General features: G+C 43.4%; 1 protein-coding gene across 1 annotated transcript in view; it reads right to left on the reverse strand.

Moving 5' to 3' along the window:
• HTR2C (5-hydroxytryptamine receptor 2C) overlaps nt 1-1,899 on the reverse strand; it is a 41,970-nt gene extending 40,071 nt beyond the window's left edge. The window contains exon 1 of the mRNA XM_026066315.1: nt 1,439-1,899. Within this exon, the coding sequence (XP_025922100.1) occupies nt 1,439-1,823 (385 nt within the window). The 5' untranslated portion in view covers nt 1,824-1,899. The remainder of the gene's footprint in view (nt 1-1,438) is intronic.
• Between the last annotated feature and the right edge of the window lie 19,162 nt (nt 1,900-21,061).

The raw sequence follows: 21,061 nt of genomic DNA on the forward strand, positions 1-21,061 counted from the left end.
TGGGCACAACACAAAATCCATTCCCATTACTTTCAAAAGACTCAAAGTATGTACGAAGGAAGATCACTTCCATAAATTCACCTTTTTAACCCAGAATTTATGCAAGTGCAGGTCAATCAAATCATTCAGTATTTATACGCTCCCTTTCAAGCTCCAGAAAACCCAGAGTAAAATGCTAAAAATAAAATACACATGTTGCAATATGCAGAATATTTAGAGATGAAACTGTTCTGACAACCCAAAATAAAACACTTTATGCATAAGATCTCGACGGCTACGCATGTATCCAAATCACATATTGATTTATCTCACTGTAGACAGCTTATATAAGCTTTGGAATTATGTACGTTTGATCAGTGAATTTAAGAAATGAATTTCTGTCCGAGTTAATCATTTAGGCGAGTGAAGAAGTCACATAAATATCCCTACTTTTTTACTTTATAGGACAGTAAACCAATTTCTAATCAAATCTGTAAGTAAACAGCATTATTCGTTCCCAAGAAATATCAATATTAAAATACTTTTCAAAGAGAATCAGAAAAGGGACGTCAGAAATGATTAAACGTTACACATTAAACGCGCACGCGTTAATCGGCACGCGTGTACACATGGGAAGACCCAGAGGCGAGTGCGATGCCCCTCTGTACTATCACAGATGCTGGGTCCTAGCACCACGCTGAGCAAGCAGTCTCAGAGGGACGAGAAGGTTGGACGCGTTGGATATTTCACTCCTCCGAAGCGCTAACAGCGGTTCTGCCCAGGGCCTTTACCACGGGGCAGCGCCGTATAAATTCCTCACCGCAACGGAAACATACTGACCGTAGCGCGCAAATCGGTGAGAGTCCGCAGGAGAGGGTCGTGGTGAGAAACGCTCACCCCGAATCCATGAATCTYGACGGGCTTTAAAATGGGGGCGTCCCTCTCAGTTTAGAGACAGGGAAACCGAGGCACGGAAAGGTGACATGACTTCAGGGCACAGGGTGAGCCCAGGCAATAACTGCCAAGAGCTAAGACTTCTACTGGAGCACCAAGCCTGCCAGCACGAACCTCCTTTCTTGACTAAGCCATTGCTCCAACCCCATCGATACGGACGGGAGTTCAAGGGCTGATTCTGACCTTGGAAGTGGGCCAGCTGCGAACACATCGCCCAACTTTTCCCTAAGCTCTTCCATCCTAGCTAATTTTGGGGCTGTTAAACCAAACTAACTCGCTGCTGTGGTTTCTCAGGGCGGTCTTATATTAAGACCGACGCCAGCCACATCTGCAGGTTATTCACAGCATGGAAAGGAGCTCTGCTCCCAGCAGAGCCCCACGCAGAGCCTGCACTGATGCTCCTCTGGCCACCACCGCACGAGACAGCAGGCAAAGCAGGGTCCTGCAGCCTGGGGGTGCCCCGCTCGCAAAAGTGCACAGCTGAGTAAGGAGGGAAGCCACTTACCGTACAGGACTGCAATGAGGGACACGGGCATGACCAGGATACCCACCAGCATGTCTGCCACCGCCAAAGACATCAGGAAGAAGTTTGTGGCGTTCTGCAACTTCTTCTCCAAGGACACAGCCATAATTACCAGTATGTTGCCCCCAATGGTCAGCAGGATGACGACCAGGATCAGGAGGGCTGGCCAGTTCTTCTCCCTCACGGACATCCGAGAGACATCCCCCTTCTCAGAGGCATTAAGAGGATCAGATGTAGGCAAACTCTGATTCAGAGTCAAATTGCTGCTTAAGGACCAAGCCATGAGACCACCATGCAAACTAAAATCCAGTGTAACAGACACCGTCGTTAAGCTGACTAATATTCCAGTGCTACTTAAAGTGCTCATTGTCTGGGACCAGTTCTCCTGTCTCTTAACTGTGCCTCATAGATGATCCATTTTCCAAATGGCAGGTCCAAGGCAGGTGCCGAACTTCACAAAACCAGAGCCAGAAAATCTTTTGATCTTCCATCGTGGAAGAAACCTTCCAGAAGTTAGAGTGGAGCTCTTCTAGTTTCCTCTTGGGCAGCGGAAGATGACCACTGAGCGGCAACCTCGAGGGGAAGGAAACTTTGCAATCTCCAGCTGGTTTCCAGGTCCAACATTCTGAAAAGGAAAGAAAAAGCGTATTCTTCACCGAAATCACAGTATACCCAAAACATTCTTTAACCTCATGCAAGCGGCATCCTTAGTCTCTCCCTTCCTGCTGGTTAGGACGTTCTCCAGACTGTGAGTAATTTATCTTATGGGCACAGACTATGCCTACAATTACAGGGGGGAGAGGGAGAGAATCACATCAGTGTGCTCTGGCTGATTAAAAGCTGATTATCCCTAATTAAATGTTTTGTGAAACCTGCAAAAGCAAGTTTGAAGAGCTAAATATGTTTCAATTGATAGCCACTTCACAGACACTCCGGCTCTGTGCAAAACAGTAATTGCACGGAATTCCAGCCAATCCAGCTAGCACCGCCAGAGCCCAGCGGAAACTATCACCTTAAATGGAAGCGTTGGGCTGCATCTTGCATATTCTGAGATAAAGCACAAGTGTCATAAAAACCACTCAGATGTTAATGTTTAACCCTCTTAATGAACGAGACCATAGTTGGTTTTTACATTGGGAAATGCCTGGAATATAAAACCCAGTATGTGCTAGGGGTATCATATGATGCGCTGCTGTCAGTCTCTCCAAAAACACAACAGGAACGTGCGGAAGAGAAAAGACGAACATCCACAGGAGCTGAGCACTTGCTCATGCCCTCCTTCACTCTTTCCCACGCCACCTCCACCCCGCGCTCCAGGAGTAGCGACCAGCAGGCCACTATCAGCCGCTCGGTCCCAGACATGGGCTGCAGCCTAGACTTCCTCCAAGTATCTCACGTGATTTATACTTCTTCAGGGTTTTGTTTTTTTGACTGCCACCACTGTACAATGGATAAAAACAGCTTTGCTCTTCGTTTCCACCAGATCAGAATCAGCATCCTAGTAAAACGGAAAACTTTGCAGTGTGCAGGAATAAAAGTGCGAAAGGAAAGCACTTAGGATAACGACAAAAAAATACATGGTGCATGGAACAAGACCAGGGAGTAGAATAAAATAGTATGCAATTTGTTTTCAGTATATCCCTCTTAAATTTTCTTACAGGCTGCAGGAACAGAGTTGTTGTAACACCGTTAAAAAAATTAAAAAAAAACCATCCAAAACTAAAACTAAAAAAAAAAAAAAAAAGCAAGATTTCAGCCCTTGGATACATTCTTAGTAGACATGGGACTCAGCAATCTGCTATCCAGGGATCAAAAGTTAAATGTAATTTATGGAATTACATTAGATTTTATGTAAAATAAGAAACAATCAGAGTCCTATAATAAAATGTTTAACATGCATGGAGGTTTTGGAAACTTGCTAATGGGCTTTCTGCAGAAAAACATTTCTTAAATGAGCAGTGTGTACAATGAACCCAGATTTGCTTCTACATCACAGTTAATTACTCCCAAAGGGTCTCTAAACCTCATATTTAGGAAGAAGTTTTACACTATGTGCACAGAAAATAATTTTGCAGCTGCAGATGAATTGGGAAACAGTCACTGGACCATTTACTTACCCAACTTGACTGCTCAAGAAAAAAAAAAAGAAAAAAATCAAAGTCTCACTAGAAAGTTTAAAAATACTTCCACAATATTTTTGCAGAACACAACTTCTGCTTTAAAGTTGCAAACGAAAATACCCTTTTTCCAAACCGCCTTTCCCCAGGGGAAGAGGCCCTAGCTAGCTTTGTGGCACTTGCGCGTTGGTGTGCATTGCACCCCCATGCAAATCCATGGGAATTTCAGGATCTTAGCAATTTTCTCCCTTTGGTCCCATGACTCCTGGCTCCTGAGCGTGCAGCGATAACGCCTTGGGCAGGATGAGCGGAAAGTTTGTGTCCCAGCAGGAGGACGTGGTCAGGAAAGCGGGACCTTAAGCCATGGTCTTGCTTCTTCCTGGGCAAATGCTCTGACCGCTTGGACATTCGGGGGAAGGCGGCACGACCGGGCTCGATGCTGCTGGCACACGCTACGCTGGGGTGCCAAGGGAAGACGGGCAAAGAGATGCCTAAACTCTAGATCATAACAAAACCTAAATGCAAGATAAGCTTTCTGACTTAAAAATGCCAAATATTATAACTGTTTAAGGCTGCAGGCTGAAGTGGTCCGCAAGGTTGCTCTCTATCTTGTGCTTTGCAACCGTAATTGCAGTAATATTTTCTTCCATGGATGATGCTACATCAGAGCAGGAGTTTGATATATGGGTAGCATGGAGTTACATATCATTCGGCAGAATGTTTCTTCCTCCATTTCAGTTTTAAAAATAAAGCGTAGGTTATTTGGCTACTAATGCACTGCAAAGCATTGGGTGCCAAAATTATAATTGTCACCCCACAATTTGCTTCGAATTAAGTTAGTCTCAGGAGAAAAATGTTTTTACCACTAAGATCTAAGAAAGGCAGACTTCAAAACTCATTTCCGTGCTCTAAACGAGCAGTTTTTCAAACAAACAAACACAGGAGCAGACCTTCCAGCGAAGTGCTTTCTACACAAAGTAAATTTTGCAAAACCGTATATATTAACTTTGCAGAAATAAAAGTATATGGTTTCCTCAATATTCCTTTTTCGCCCACTCCTGTCAGTAGTTAAAACTGTACATGCAATTATAGCAACAGAAAAATCAGGCTACGATATTCAAAAATTAAATTATTGTTGGTATTAGGACTATAATGGTAAAAATGAATCCCAGCCTCCAAAGTCCACTTTTGCCATTACAGGAAAGAATTATGATTTCTTTTAAAACTTGGCCCATTCACCTGTCTATTATCGCAAGTGACTCACAAAGAGAATCAATACTAGCTTTGTGCCAACACAGAACTGGCAAAACCAAAGGAAATCACGAAGACGCATCAAAAAGCATTCTTCTAGGCGCACTTATAACATCTGAAATTTAATACCTGAAATAACTGCGCACATAAATAGAAAAAATGGATAGAAAAAAGAGTCTCCTGGATGACAGTTGCAGGCTCTACATCCCTCTGCCTTTCCGCAGGGATGCTGGCCCTCGTGCCCGGGCTCCCCGCGTCCTGCGGATGAAGAAGGGAAGAACAAGGCTCCGAACAGCGAAAAGACTGTGAAAACTCCCTCGGACCAGAACAGCGTTGCCCCTCGGTCTGATGTCCCCTAGCCTCACCCACCATCAGATCTAGCAGAAAAAGCGACAGCCCTCGCCTTTAGCTTGGCATAAAGGAGGAAGAACGTAGGTGACTTAAAAACAGGTGACTCTTGGCCAGCTAAGATGCTGCCAGGTTTCAGCCCATGTTGCCAACTCCACACTTCCGTGGAAAATCCTGGCCCTCCTGAGCTAGAATCCTTATTGAACCTCATGGATCCCCTTCTTTCTACCTTCTTTAATTTTAGCTTTCCTTGGCTGCAGAGTTGTTGCTATTCATCCCAGAAGAGCATCAGGTTCTCTAATAACCTCAGATGGATCCTCCATCAGGGTAACGAGGGCTTTCAAAAGCGGGACAGGTTTTATCCACGACTGTAATGGTAAAAATCTATCTCAGCAGCATGAAATCAATACAGGAAACATTTCACCTCTGTTCGCTTTGAATAATGGTATGTGGGAATCTGATTACAGCAGCGCTGAAGACTGGGTTCCACCTTCAGAATTAACTGTGCTGTTGCTTTGCTAACACTTTTATTTTATTAAATTTTTACACGGATTCTGGGTTGAAGTCATTAACTTTTTTTTTCATTGCATCCCTCAGTCTCCACGAGGTAAACGTTTATGACTAATTCCTTCAGCTACAGTCTTCTAAGCACGTCGCTGTACCAGAAAAATAATTCGCATTTTATTCATGAATTATGCATGTATTTAAGAAATATCTCCATAATTTTAAATTAAAACCTGTGCCTATCACAGATTTTTCCAGTAGCTAACTTCCAAGCACATTCACTGGATTTTGCGGTCAATCATCGTTTCCAGTTCAATCTACTCCTGACAGTCCTTAAAACGATAATTTAAACAGTCAAAGCAGCCAAATTCTAGTCTGCACCACTCCTGCTCTTGATGGAGGTAACGAATCACTTGGGCAGGGTTTTTTCTTTCCGCTGTAAAGCCTGGTTCAGAATAAACAAAAGCTAGAAGAACATTTTTGTTTCTATTCTGTTGAAAACACATGAATTATTGAAAGGGAGAGTTTGGCATGCTGGTGCTTACAGACGGTTGAGTCAAAAGGAAACGAAAGCTAAGACCCGTCGGAAGTCTGCACCAGCAGGGCACTGGTGGGGTTCCCACGCCTTCGGAAGCATCTACCGCTATTACTCTGCTGCCGAAAGGAAAAACAAGACCAAAACAATGAAAAGCGCTTAAACTTTCTTGGAACAAATCCCATGATCTTTTCCCTTTGAATAAGATACATTTGCCTTCAACTGTTTCATCTTTCAACACTCAGTAAATTCATGGAGATGGTGATATTCTCTGAAGAGAAGCAAGGATTATTAATTCTTTGATAATCAAAGATTATCAGTTTAGCCCAGAAAAAGCAGCAGCAATCTCGCACACACTCAGAGAGAATAACACATTAATTCACGGTAAGTCTTGCTGTAAAAACCAGAAGTACTTAATGTTCAAAAGCAATGACTTTCAGCAATGCCTCCTGCAAGAAAAACAAGTACTGTCCAAGGGTTTGGCAAAGGTACACGGCCATATGTGAGCAAAAGAGATTTTTCTCCAAAACTATCAGCAGCTCTTAATTCTCTAAGCCTCCTTCACGTTTCATTGGAAAGCAGATGAAAGTCTAGACACTCTTAAAGAGCGAACATATTTTTTAAACCAAAAGTGTTTCTTCAGCCTTGACTTTTGATGGTAGACCTCCACAAGGTCTAATTTTTATTTTAAAAATAAAATTGAAGTCAAGTAAAGTGAGCTGCACGTACTGCAATTTTTGACAGGAAAACTATCGCAGAGGGTTCAAAACTATCTGAGCCAGATATTCAGCTGACATTGTTATAGCTCCATGAAGCTCTTTATAAAATGGCAAATAATTTAAAACGATATAATAGGAGACACAGTTTAGGCTGAAGAAGGCAGATTTAAGGTTTCATTCTTCACCTTAAATTTTGTATATCCTGCTATTCATGCCTCTATTTATCTATTTTTTAAAGCAGTGCCACATTCATTCTAATTTTTTTTTGGAACAGAAGGTTATGTTAAAATCTCTCTTTCAGGACACCCTTGCAGGGGATAAGTCGCTTTCACCAAGTAATAGAGCTGCAAGCGGAAAGGTTGAGCATGCTGCGTTTGGTTCAGCCCAGCAAAAAGGAGGCGAAGGGGGACATAACCACTGTTGGTGCCTACAGAGACCATGGAGTGAGATTCTTCTAAGAGCTGCACAGCAAAAGGACAAGAGATAACTGTCACAATGACAGATATCAGGAAGTTATACATATAAAATATACAGGAAAAATTAGATAAAAGGAGGAAAAAAAATCACAGTGAGGATTGTCAGACATTGGAACAGGGTCCTAGAGAGGTTGTTGGACCTCCATTTTTGGAAAATTCAAAACATAGCTGGGGCTTACCCTTGGACACCTGATCTAACTTTGMAGCTAGTCCTGCTTTGAGCAGGGAGTTAGACTAGAGACCTCCAAGAGGTCCCTTCCAACCTAAGCTATTCTATGATTTTACTTTGGATCAAGAATATACTTTTGAAGCAAAGCAGTCGACTGCTTTGGCTCACAAGAGGTGTCAGACCTCCTTCCCTGAGCCATAACACTTGTGAGCGCGGACGCAGACGTTAGCAGCCTCCAAACTGCAAGACCCAGAGGTGCTTTTGAGCTCCTGGCCCTGGACGCATACCCTATAGTGAACCTACCGTTCAAATATATTTTGAACAGAGGATATAGAACTGGACTGTAGAAAAACTGATGCATATTTTCACAATCATTCCAATGGGAAAGAAAATCAAAACCTAATTATTATTCTGTAGATACTCACTTCAAAATTAACTGAAGGCGCAGTTCAGAGAAGTACTTGTGCCTCATTTTAAGTAGCTATTTCCAACCTCCCAGAGCCATTCTTCAACTGAGGACCATATGACTAATGTCTTGTTTAGGCACTTTATTTCCTAGGAAGTATCTGACATTCCTTCCTAAGTTTCATGATGGAATACTGGAGTTTTCACAGTCAAAACTGGAAATCAATCAGTGCAAAAAAACACTTAATAAAACCTTAGGGATACCTCCTCAAACACAGCTTTTCACCACTGTTTTTTAATTCCAGCACAGAAAATAACTATTTAATTACATGTAAACTCAACAAGAATACTTCATTTTTTTTTCACAGCAAGAGGAAAACAGATTTTCTTAGACACTAGCTTAGGTAATTATATTTCTTAGGGTCATAATAATGAATTACTAGCATCCTGTCCAAAACCAAACAGTATTAATTTTCCTCTCTGTACCTTCCCTCATACTGAGTCAGGGAGGCATTAATTTCCTTTCAGTGCACTTCACAGCAATACAAGCACACAGAAGACATCTTAATCTACCTTTTGGCAGTAAGACTAGTGTCCGTATTTTTATTTTCCCTTGGTGGAAGAGCACCTAGGACCCTCCCAGGAAGATGCAGATACTCGGCCACTCCCTGTGATGACAAATTTGCCATCTCAGCTGAGACACATGCAGAAATACTGCAACACTCATCTCTTACTGTCCTAACTTCTTGAGATGATAACACTGTAGTTGTTCACACTTTCTACATGCAGATATGCAGACTCCACATTTGTTCAATTTTGTTGAGTTTATTTATTATAAATATATTTTTAATTACTATGTCCCCAGGGGCTGCAATTTGCCATTGTAAAAAGACCAGGTGAGCATCCCTCAAGCTCCTTGGCAGGTATATTTTCCCATCCTTATTGCACAGGATATTCACATGCCTCTGCACATGGATTTAATCTTGAATTCAGATTTGCATTTTGCTTCCTCCTCATTGATAAATGACTGAAAACATACAATATCAGCATTCAAAAGTCAAAATTTACCATAGGCATTGTGTGTAAAAGGGCCCAAATCGTATTTGCTCCAAGACGCGCCCAGGCAGAGGAGCGTGCAGAAGCCCCAAGGTAGCTCTTACGGCTGCGAAGACCCCACTTCTCCCACTACTGCAACGACACTCTCAGTCCCTTTTTTTCCTTCAACTTCAAAAATAACATTGCTGGAAAATCTTCTGTGGTAGGTGTTTTATTTTTTTACCCTCAGCTTTTCAGGGTTGCTGTACTAAGTACTGTTAAATCATATCGACTACTGTACTTCCATAACAAAACCAATTTTTCTCTCCTCTCTTAAAAAGCTTTGCACAGCAGCTCTTTAAATACAGCGTTAGTGTCTGGAAATAAGAACTTGCAATGTTTGCCCCCAAAACATATAACAAAAAACAAAACAAAACAAATCTTTGCCTGGCCTTCTGTAGGCAATATGAATAGCTAATCTTTTGCTTAGATTTAAAACTAGGCCTAAATTCATTAAAAAACACACAAACACACACACAATTCTCAGCAGTTCTTGCAGCACCGTGTAACCTGTTTGTGGTCATATATCTGCACAATTTTGGATTACCGTACATACGGCATTGGTACCTGTATGAACACACACCTAAACACGTATACGCATATAATAAAGACGGTCAAGCGCAACTCATTTTCAAACGATGTTTTGAGGAAATCTCACATTCAATAAAAATGAATTGGACAGTCTGAAGCTGTCGTGAGTAGTTTGCAATAGTAATAGAGAGCAACAGTCAATCTGGAAGGAAAGGACACGAACGCTCACAAAGTCGGATCATGAGTCATGGTATGTACATACACGCACCATTACATAAAACACATGTGCCCATTTTTAGAAGGATGGCGGTGAATCATCTATTATTTAATAAGGCCAATTTCTTAAGCAAAAATCTGTTTGATGTTGTTTTTGTAGCTTTCTTTTCACTCCAATTCTCTATATTTTCTGAAATCATGCCAATTTTGAAACATCGCTGTTTTTCTAATGAAGTGGCCGGGATTTATTAAGCAACGACGGGAGGCACACACTCCACCACAAGCGAGCCAGGGAGAGTCTCCCATTCACTTTTGCACGGGGCGCAGAGAGCTCAGACCATCATGCACAGCCAGGTGGGTCACCCGGACACCGCTGCTCACCACGGGCCTTCAGACGGCTGAAATTGCTTCACCCTTAAAACCAATTTTCCCATTAAGCACACGAACCTGCAAAAACCCCCAATTTCAAACGGGGAGAGGTATTTACTTTAAATTATAAAACATTTAACAGAGGCCTTCTACCCAATATGCTGGTGCAGTATTAACGCATACTACCGAGTACCCCTCCAGTTGGCAGCGTTGCTTGAGCGTCTTTAAGAAACCACAGACTCGGATAAGCCAGGCAAGAGCAAAACAAAAGGAAAGGCAAAGCGTAACAGACAGCGTCCCTAGTGAAACGGAAAACTGCTCAGGGCTTTTACTATAACAATGTAATTAAACATGTGTTTTCACAGATCTATACAATCTCAGAGAAGAGACGGAACGCTTTAGAAGAAGCAGGATTATTGAAACATTAGCAAGCTACTTATTTACATTTCACATGTAACAACAGTTGATGTAAGAAAGCTTACGTAGAATCCGTAGCAAAAATAGCCAAAGGTTTCTGCTCTACGGATAACACCGAAGAGCGATYCAAAAACAGCTCTCAGCTATACGCGGGCCTCTCACAAAACAGGTGCTACACCAAGCTCTGTCTGAGACCCACCTCATGGAAGACACAAGCTTTGCTTTGTATGTGATCATGTCTCACACCTCGGCCAGATAACAGGCTAATTTCAAACAGGGTTGTTTTTCACACTTGGAGAGCCTGATGGAAAAGAAGAGCTATCTCCGGTCCCACCACTGCACCTTTTCTTTAAAATCTATGGAGATGCTCTACTGCCTTCCCAAGCAGGGAAGGCTCCCACGTCCTGGAAGCTGTATTTTTCCTGTTCCTAAATGAGGCTTTCCAGTTTTACAGACTCTCATATGGGTCTGCTTTGAGGACTTCTGCTGGCTTAGTTAGCTTGGCACAACTGCAGAACATGTCTGAATGATCCTCCCCATTTTCTCCCGATGGTGTCCACCCTTTGAAGTCTGCTATTGTACCCTGTGGCTAGCATAAACCATCTGTACAGCTGCCTCACGGCACACACCTTGCTGTCTGATGGTAAAGCAGATTAACCAGAAAGCTCAGACATTTAGAGAAAAACCATTCACCTGAAGCCACTTTTTTTTTTAATACTGCAAAAATTGTGCCCCATGAGCATCCACGTATCCTTCTACCATTGCCTAGTACTAGGGGCTTGCTATGCCGCTGAGGATGTCTGCTACAGGTCTTCAGGCTACTGTCACGAAAAGCAAAAAGGAGGGGCTGGCTCTGACCTGTCATTCTGCAACCCTCAGAGCCCCRAAGACTTCAGCCCCCGAGTGTTCAGGTGTTGGACTTTGTCTGCTGTTTCTTTGGTTTACATGGATATCTAACATTTGAGGAACGCACTGGATTCTAGGAAAGTTACAGGAATGATAAAAGGTGAGTTATGTGTTAAAGAAACTTGAAAAACAACAACAACAAAGAACACTGCAAAAATGCATTTTTTTCCTCTTTTTTAGTGAATCAATTTTGTTTGGGGAAACTGATCCATATGGACCTGAAAGAGGATGACTGACAGTAAAATATCAAAAAGCCAACACTTCTCTGATCTAAATATATCACAGCTGGGGAAACCATAAAGACAAGAGTAGGTAGAAACGAAAACTCTCAATGACAGGTATAAAAAAGAAGGACGAAAACAACATCATCAGACAGAAACAGCTAAAAGAACTGGTCTGTGTGATGCCAGCATCTGAAGAGAGATGCTGAACCACACAGTTATAAACCTCTTCATCTGACCTCAGTACTTGGGAAAATTTTCAGAACAAATTGAAAAGGAAGATAATGAAAGACATGAAGATGCACGAAAAGTGCTATAAAACGCAACATGAGTTTCCCAGATGTACATCGTGACAGTTGGACTTGGCGCCTTGGGATTTTGTTTGTTTGTTCCTTATACCCCATTTTCCAGGCAAAAAGAATGCAGCAGAGCTAATTTACATGGACTTCATTAAACCACTTGATGTGGTGTCACCAGGGAAATGATTAGGTAAACTCCAAAGAATGGAGACAAACAGTGCAATTGCGAAGTCGTCATGGAATTGGCTGCAGCAGAGGTGAAGTAAGTTAGGTTGAAAAACCAAACCCTAGGCTAGAAGTAAGTTGCTGGTTGAGGTTGGCAAGGTTTGATCTGGAGAGTCACATAATTTTGATTATTTTAACCCCAGAACAAAACATTTACTTTGGGAATTAAAGTTACTGATGATTCAAACCCAGGATGCATCACCCACTTTGGGAAAGACTGGAGTATCACAAAAGAGAAGCTAGATGGCTTTGAGGACTGAACTAAACATAACTAATAACGTGATATCACAAACTATAAACAACTAACAGAATGTGGCTATAAACTAGGAGTTTATCGGTAGGAAACAAATAAAGAGAATGACTTAGGTGCCTGAACCATAAGTCACTGCAATAGGCCTATGAAAAAGACAGATACAATCTAAGATACATATCGAGCAAAAGATTTCTTGTAAAGATAAGGAGGAATTAATGCTATTGGCACAATACACTGTTAAGCCCTCATACTTGTATTTTTGTTCCCTAGTCTTGTATTTTCAAGAAAGTTGATTCGAAGAGGAACAAGGCCAGAGAGAGATTTTTCGTAGCAGGCATTCACGGACCGAAGCCTCCTGTCCATGGGCCAGCTGCAGGCAGCCGGTCACGGATGCATTTGCACACGTTGCACCCGAGATGCGTTAGTGCAAAAAGAAGTTGTATAAACCCAGGAGGTTACTGTGCCTCCCGGACACAACCATGCAGACCAGCACCGGCACACATCCAGCCAGCTCGGAGGATGGGCCAAGCAAGTGTGCTTGGGCCGTGTCCACGCATGGAGACACACAGTACCATAGGGGAAGAAAGGAGCTGTCCTACATGCAAAGGCTAAAAGGCTCGGCTTGCTTAACCTAGCAAAGCTGAGTGTACACGAAGGGACAATATATGGTGTCTCCAGCAAAGCGGGACTGGTCACCTCCACTGCCACCCCCATGTCCCCATTGCATTTCTTGCTGTCAGCTCCTCCGAGATGGGATCACAGTCATGACTCTTGCTTTGAGAAAAGCAGACTTGACTTGCATGACCAGGTTTGTGATATCTAGGCAAAGCCTCTTGTGACAATTTCTGAATTCCAGGTATTCTCTGCCTTTCTCCAAGTTGTGTGCTTGCACTGAAGTACATTTTCTTCCCCAGCTACATCGATCATCTAAATGGCTTCTAACATCTAATTGATTACTTGGTTCTCTGTGTACCTATTTGCTTTCATCCCCTCTTCTTTACTCCCACACTGCTAAACCTCTTGCCCTCACTCCGTTAGTTCCTGTCCTGCTTCTCACCCCGCGCGCAGCACYGCAGGGTGCATAACTCTGGTTATGCTGCTGGAGGAGCCACCCATGGTGCTGCCTGCCACTACCTTCTCATTAGCGTTCATGCAGATGAGCTCTCAGCGCGCTGGCCCACCGCAGACAGCCTCGAGCTGCCACTGATACCGCTCCTCACCCACAAAACCACAGGGAGATTTTGAGCTCTGACACAGCAGAACATCACAAATATCTTCAATTAAACAAGAAGGCCCAAATCTCCTCTCTTGCCAGATAGACTTCAGCGTGGTCGCTCTTGATTTGTACTTAGAAAAATAGGCCAATTGCATTAAAACACCTTCAATGAGATTAGAAGCAGGCTCTGCGTTTAGAGAAATCACTTAATTTCTTTTAAGCGTTTGACAATTTTAATAGACATCATCTATGAATGAGTCAGGGTGTGTAATACGCCTCAAGCAAGAAGAAAAAGGCTCATTAGCTTTGCGAGAATAGACAGATGGGCACGCTGGGAGAGCGTGCTGACAGCTCCCGCGTTATGTAAGAAGTTACCGGTGAGGCGTTGAACGCCGTGTGCCAGTGTGCAGGAGTCATTTCCATGGGAGCAAACTGCAGTGCCACAACCCGTCACCGACGGCATCGGTAAACGAGCCAGGAAAACGGAAGGGAAGGAGACACAACACAACGGAAAACGCTTCAGCTCTCAAAACTACAGCCTCAGAGCATGACCTTAAAGGCGAAGGGGGCATCAAAAAACTAACAAAATTTGTGTTAACCTGGTTCTTTTTATGAATATGGGTATATTATGTATATGTGTCTCTTTATGAATATGCGAGATAAGGAGGTTGTACCGTTTGGACTCTAGCGCAAATATGGTGCAAGCACACGTGGCAGGAATCGAGCAAAGCTGCCTCACGGCATTCTCAGTGAAATACGCTGAAAACGCAGCAAGGAAAGCAGTCCTGCAATGTCTGGTGCTGCAAGGAGCCAGCAAATGCTTGGCTGCATTTAACAAAATGGTTAGGAATAGTTAGGAGGGGGGAAAAAAGAGGAAAAAAAAMCCCAAAAAACCACAACCCAATAAGGGGATCATAGAGACTGAGAAATGTGAAGGCTGTAACTGTAACTGTACTGTAAAGACAACCTCTGGCCTCAATGACAGCCTGTGAAGAAAAACTAGTATTTAGAAGCTACACTATTCAAACAGCATTCAAAGCAGCCATCTCCTTTGTTAAAGGATTTTTTTTCCCTACATTTACTTAAAATTGAGATAAAAAATTGGCAGGTGCATCAGCAGTGTTTTCCAGCCGGGTTGTGAATGACTGCTGCATTTTGGGCAGCATGAATAATACTGAAAATCAAAGACGGAGCCATCACCGCATAAATGATTGATGCGGGGAGGCCAATTTCTCCTTGCGCAGGTCGTGCTAGCCTGAGTAGCAGAGGGAGGTGGTCAAACACGCTCTTAATAAACTCGACTAACGAAAAATAATGAAACTATCAAAACAATTTACGTATGAATCAGGTAGTGTCTGCATCTTAATGGCTGGAACAATGGCAATTGAACTCTAATGGAGTCAATTTTCTCTCGAAAACGATTACTAAATTGCTTTCATTTTGTCAGCAAGGTAATATCTATGTGAATAGCTCAAAGTTACGGAAGTAACAAACCGTCAATTGTCAAGCGGGGAAAAACATTTTTTTCCCCTGGGTAAACCACGGTTGAAAAAGGAACAACTCTAGCAGAACCCGGGTTCCTCTGGTAATAACATGCACTTTGCAGGACGGAAATACTCCATCGGGAACAAAGGGACAAGAGAGAGACATGAACTGAGGCCGGAAAACCAACAGGACAGACATCTCATTGGGTTCTGGGTCTGTTAATTACTCTACTGAATAACGTGGGGAAGACTGCTGTGCTATCACGGCCTGGTTGCGTTGGGTCTTTGCACTGTGTATGTCATGTCACGAAGGCAATCCTGCTCCCCAAAGGTAGTTTGGGATTCCCATCAGAAGCACACATTGGGCTAAATAGATACAACTTCTGTGCAGACTGGATTCATTAATTATTCTGGCCTATTGACCTACGAGCAAACAGGAAAGTCAAGAAGCAGACGTCAAAAGTCCTGACTTCTGTCTCATACCTAATTATCTGGCCACGTTTCCTGCGTATCCCAGCTCAAGGCAAGTCTTCTCCCGTGTATTCGCAGGTCCGCACTTGAAACACTTAGAGGAACGGGTGTTCAGTTTATTTGTACAAGGACAACGCAACCACCTCGTGAGCTCTTTGACAGGAGAATTACACCGGACATTTTTTCTAAAACTGCCAGCAACTAACATAAATGCATAATCACAGGGGCATTGCTGCACATGCAGCCTCAGGCCACCTAAGTAACATTTTGAGCAACTTCTCACCAGACAGTGCAACCACACAAACATATGTTTTAATAAATAGCAGCACTTTAAAAACRAAACACTTATGTTAGTTCCAATAATTAACAAGCCATAATAGACTCTCATGTGCAGATGAGCTAAGAAGTTCATCATCTCATTTTGTAATTAAACCGGCACCAGTTTTCTCTCATACACATCTGACCCTCAAAGAAGATTGGCATATAAAGGCCAAAGAAGTAGCAAACACATTTCTCAGTTCCCAGCTTTACTGCACTAAAACAGCCCAAATAGCAATTAGAAACACCAACTAYGCAGCGGGGTTGAGAGCAGCTTCACCCACGCGGGTCAAGCCAAGCGCATCCCACCCAACTGCCACCGTCGCGAGCCRCAATGCCATGCCGGCACGAACCAGGCTGCAACGATGAAAGACACATGTTCATCAAGGAGCGTAAATGTGGGTGTTCGTCCAGAGGAGCGCACAGGAAGTCCTCAGTGCTTACGGGTTTGAACACGTGACTTTAACTTGCAGGCCCTTAGTGAACTGTCTCGGTAACACCTCAAAGTAAAAATTCATTCCCTCCTGCGGACACGCGATCCTTATGCAAAGATGAGGAAGGCAGGACACAGAGARGCCCATAACACAGGTATACATGAACACTGAACCTTAATGAGGAGAAATCTGTGTGTGCAGACCGTGACCCAAGCTTTGCTTCCAATTATGGCATAAAAGTTTCCATTAAATTTCCCTAGGCAGAACTGGGTTTTATGTTACGCTCCAAAATTAACAGACCTCTCTTAGTGCCGTTAAAAATAAAATCTTACCTGAGTGCTTTGTTCTGTAAGGCCGAGCAACCAGACAACCAAGGAGCTCAGTATACATACCGATATGAAACAGGACATGGGCTACTGGGCAACACCTTTCAAGAACTCCAAAGAAAGAAAGAAAGAAAGAAAGACGACCTGGGAAAAACAAACAGTCTAAGCATTGCTCCAGACCAAATCTACCAAAACAGACCCCTGGGGACACCAAGCAGCAATGCCGCACCAGACAGAAGGACTGGAGGAAAGCAGACTGTTCACCAAGGTGAGGAGCACCATGCTAGGGGCTAGAAACTTCAGGGGTGGAAGAGGCAACCAGCAGTCATTAAACATAATGGATAGAAATACCAGTTTACAGCTCCTGAGCAAAACTGAAGATTTTGAACCTAGCTGCAGTATCAGTGTTTCTATACAGCTGTGAGAGCTGCTGAACAGCCAAAATGTTAGAAACCAAACACTYMKGAAACACTGGAACAAGTGACCGAACCACGCTAYTGACGCAACCCAGGMAACACTCTTAAACTCTTAAACACTCTTAAAACTCTTTCATTACAGGCTGAATCGTATTACTTCACATTCGGCAAGGATCAAGGGATCATGGAAGCATGATCACAATAGCATACGTTAACCTAAAGCACACTGACTTGACCAAGCGCTGAGGCCTGAGCACTAGATCCGCAAAACGGGGAGGCCGTTCAGCCTCGCAGACAGCAGGGAAGAGCTCTGAAAGTAAGGAAAAGCAAATGTAGCCCTGCTGGCACTTCCTCGGGAAAGCTGCGTGGGTGGACAGACATTGTTCAAGCACAGAACTAAGGAGAGGAAAGGAGAAAGAAAAAAACCCAAATCAACAACTAGAGAGTGCAACTTCATTGAGGATTCATAAGGCATAAGAGCATTATAAGAGCGAATTTTTGATACTTGATGCTTCTATAGCATTAAATTCATTTAGAGGACTGAAAGGCGTAATACTTCGTGCTTTCTACATAAAAGCACCATTGTAGTCATTCAGATGTAAAAGGGCTTTATTCAGCCAAAAATATCAACAGCGCACTGCGGAGCAGAAGCCCTGAAGCACCGAGAGGCCCAGCTCTGAATCAGAGCAGCTGATTCATTCAGAACCACRGGCGCCGCACCTCTCCCCTTGACCCCGCTCAACGCGCCAGCGCAGCCCACTGAGAACAAAGCATRCGCTGCAATGTCGATGCCAAATGAGATAAAACCACCTCTTTTGACAGCGTACAGAAGGGATCACTCCTCCCCGAGCTCCAGAAGAGCTGCGAGGCTTCGGTGGCCACGGCGTGGAGCACRCCTGGGAAGGGAGGGCAGAGGAGGCTGGAAGACTGGGGCTTAGCTCCTGAGGACTAGAGATATTTTAGTAACTTGCTCATTACAACGCTCTGCCTGTTTAAAGCATAACGACAAGAAAAACAAGATCCAAGAGAAGCCTGAGCTTACATCAAAGCAGAATACTCCACTCTACATGCAGCTCTCTCCCAGGAGAGAAACAGAGAGACCCAATGGTCCCTAACAGGTCTGAATTTTGATACCTCGYGGGGGGAAAAAAATAAAAAAAATGAAACAACATTTTTTTTTATACAACAGAAGAAAATACAGTACAAAGCTGGAACTGCAATGCTATAGTACTTACTTTTATGCAACATTGTGAAGAATTCTGACAGACTTCTTAAAATACAGTACTTTTTGCTCCCACTTGCTACTATTTAATRTCAAGTGAATTTTTTTACTACTTTTTTTTTTTTCTAACCACAAAAGCAAAGTCCAGTTATGAGAGGTAATAGCAGTGTGAGTTACCCAGGTTCCAGCTTTCATATTACTAAGGGAAATACGAGGCTAGCCTAGTGCTGCCAACTGTCACATTTTTTCCTCTCAAATCTTTTAGTATCTTGTGCCTTGGGTTTTTAAATCCCAGCCTTTTGAGTCAGTTTGTTACCAGCCTTCACAGCTGTGGGCAAAAGATGAAAAATCCATCTCCTAAAGGCTTAAAAAACAGTACGCAAACAAATACAAGCAGGGCACAGTAACTTTTGAGTTTTCTGGTTTTAGGCACTYGACTCGGGATTTTGAAAGGCACTCAAGGCCAGGAACTCTGCACTCAAACACGTCAACAAGAAATTCTTAAAAAGCCCCACATCCAGAACAGTTAAAATTTCAGTAATCAAGCCTTATGCCTCCTATCAGCCTTTCACCAGAACGCTGTTTGCAGGCGCCCCCAAAATAAGATCATGTACTGCTGATAGCAAGCATTTAAGTTTGCAGGACTCCACGACGCTGCTCCTGGCTTTGGTGCATCCTGGGCACTACCCAGTCCTGCAGGGCTGCATTTGCAGCCGGGGAAGGTCAGTCTCTAGGATGAGTCAGATCAGGGCAAGTTTCTCCTACAACATCACAGGGTTTGCTCAGACAAGTAACAAAGAAGTTTTCAGCACTGTAAGACGGTGACTAACCACCCTTGGGCAGCGAGAAGCATCCACGGTGCAGGTCTCCTGTCGGCCAGCTCTGAGTTATCCACAGCAGGAGGGGACGCTGGGGCACGAGAAGGCTGCTATTGCATGGGAAAACACGCTTTTTCATCTGCTGAATGTCACAGAAACTTCACGTGAGCCAAGGAGCAATAGTCTGTACAAACAAACTCAGCACTCGCATAGTTTGTGCTACAAGCCTCCTAAAACAGAAGGGGTTTTGACGTTCCCAATCCTTTTGCCTGCAGATGCTGTTTTGGTGATTAGCTGAACACATTTCCTTACCCATGAGAGACTGCCCCATTTCAGACAGCAAATCAGTTCCTGTTGCCAGCATCACAACAGAAATTTAAGTGAAAGACAAGACTAAGTTATAAACACAAAAAACAACAACACGTAAATCCTAACTTTCTATCTTTTTAGAAAAGCTTACCRCATTAAGGCAGAGAGGTTGACAAAATAAGCAGATGGGACTGCGCTATATTAACCCAGCCGGCTACCGTGCCTGATCACATCTTCCCCCAAAACAAGMAGCTGATTGCATAATTTTTTTTTCTATATTGCTGTTAAGATGGAAGACAGGCTCTCAAYGAAATAAAAGGCACACGCATACTACCTAGGCAAAGCTACAATCTTAAACAATTCTTCTGGACAAGACAAGGAAATGGAAGGTCTTTTAAAAACATATTTCTACCTATTTCCTTGCTCGGAGAAATGTAATTTAGAAGATCTCTTTATCAATACAGACAGCATGAAGCWTGGTTACTCTGATGTACTTCACACAGAGTTATCAAAACAAAGCCATGCATACTCAGACGTGCCTGTCATGCTGATTTTTCTGAGCTACAGTCTAATTTTTGAGTAGCASTGGCTGTGCACTAAAGTGTCTTCCTCTCTTGCCCCATGCTTCAATGCGCTTCACTTGCAGAGTTAATACAATGAYAGCAAAAAACCATCGGGGACTTCCTCTGTGCCAGGAGCATCCCTTACCTTGGGGGACTCTGCAATGTTTATGAGATCTTCCCCATAACATGAAGCTCTGCACTGCCTGGAAGCTTAAGACAGCCAAAACCAGACCCTCCTGGGCCCTACCAGAATGGTTTGCCATTGAAAACCAAGATTTCTGCCCAATTTACCATCATCCAGCTAAGGCTGGAAGGTAGTAACTAATATATATATATACACACACTTTTATACRTACATACATGTATATGTGTATATATATGCAGCACACCAGGTGCTTCCTTGGTCCTTCCCAGCACTTCCCCCACCTGCCTAGGAACATCCTACCCTGGGGCTGAGTCTTTCTGTAAGGGGGGATCATCCCCAGGGTGGGACGTGACCCGACACCCTCATTCCTTGCTGTACAACACTGCACACCAGCAGCAACCCGCTGCACAGCTGATGGGAGAAAAGAGGGGGTGCAATCATGAAATGAATGAAAACAGAATTTTCTACCCGTCCTTTCCCAGTGACGGCTATATCCTCGGGAAGCACGAGGTTTCTTCCAAAAGAAACATGGCATAGCTGCTATAATTTGTCTTCACAGCCCACAGAATTAGACAGAAAATACACATAAGAAGAGGACATCTCCACTATACATTCCTGCATGCTAGAAGAGCGCCCTGGGCTGAAAGGACAATACTGCAAATCGTCTCAAGGGCTGAAGCATCAGCTGACGAGCCACAAGTTGTGTTTCTCTACAAGGCTTGTGGATTTTCTTCATCTTTGGCCAGTTCTCCAGCTTCTGCAACAGGAAAAAGTTTCCCTTTGCCCTATACAGAGGAACGGGCTTCTGCTAGCATGAATAAGCCCAT

This window comes from Apteryx rowi, unplaced genomic scaffold, assembly GCF_003343035.1.
Source record: "Apteryx rowi isolate R43461 unplaced genomic scaffold, aptRow1 scaffold_24, whole genome shotgun sequence".
Classification (NCBI taxonomy): Eukaryota; Metazoa; Chordata; class Aves; order Apterygiformes; family Apterygidae; genus Apteryx; species Apteryx rowi.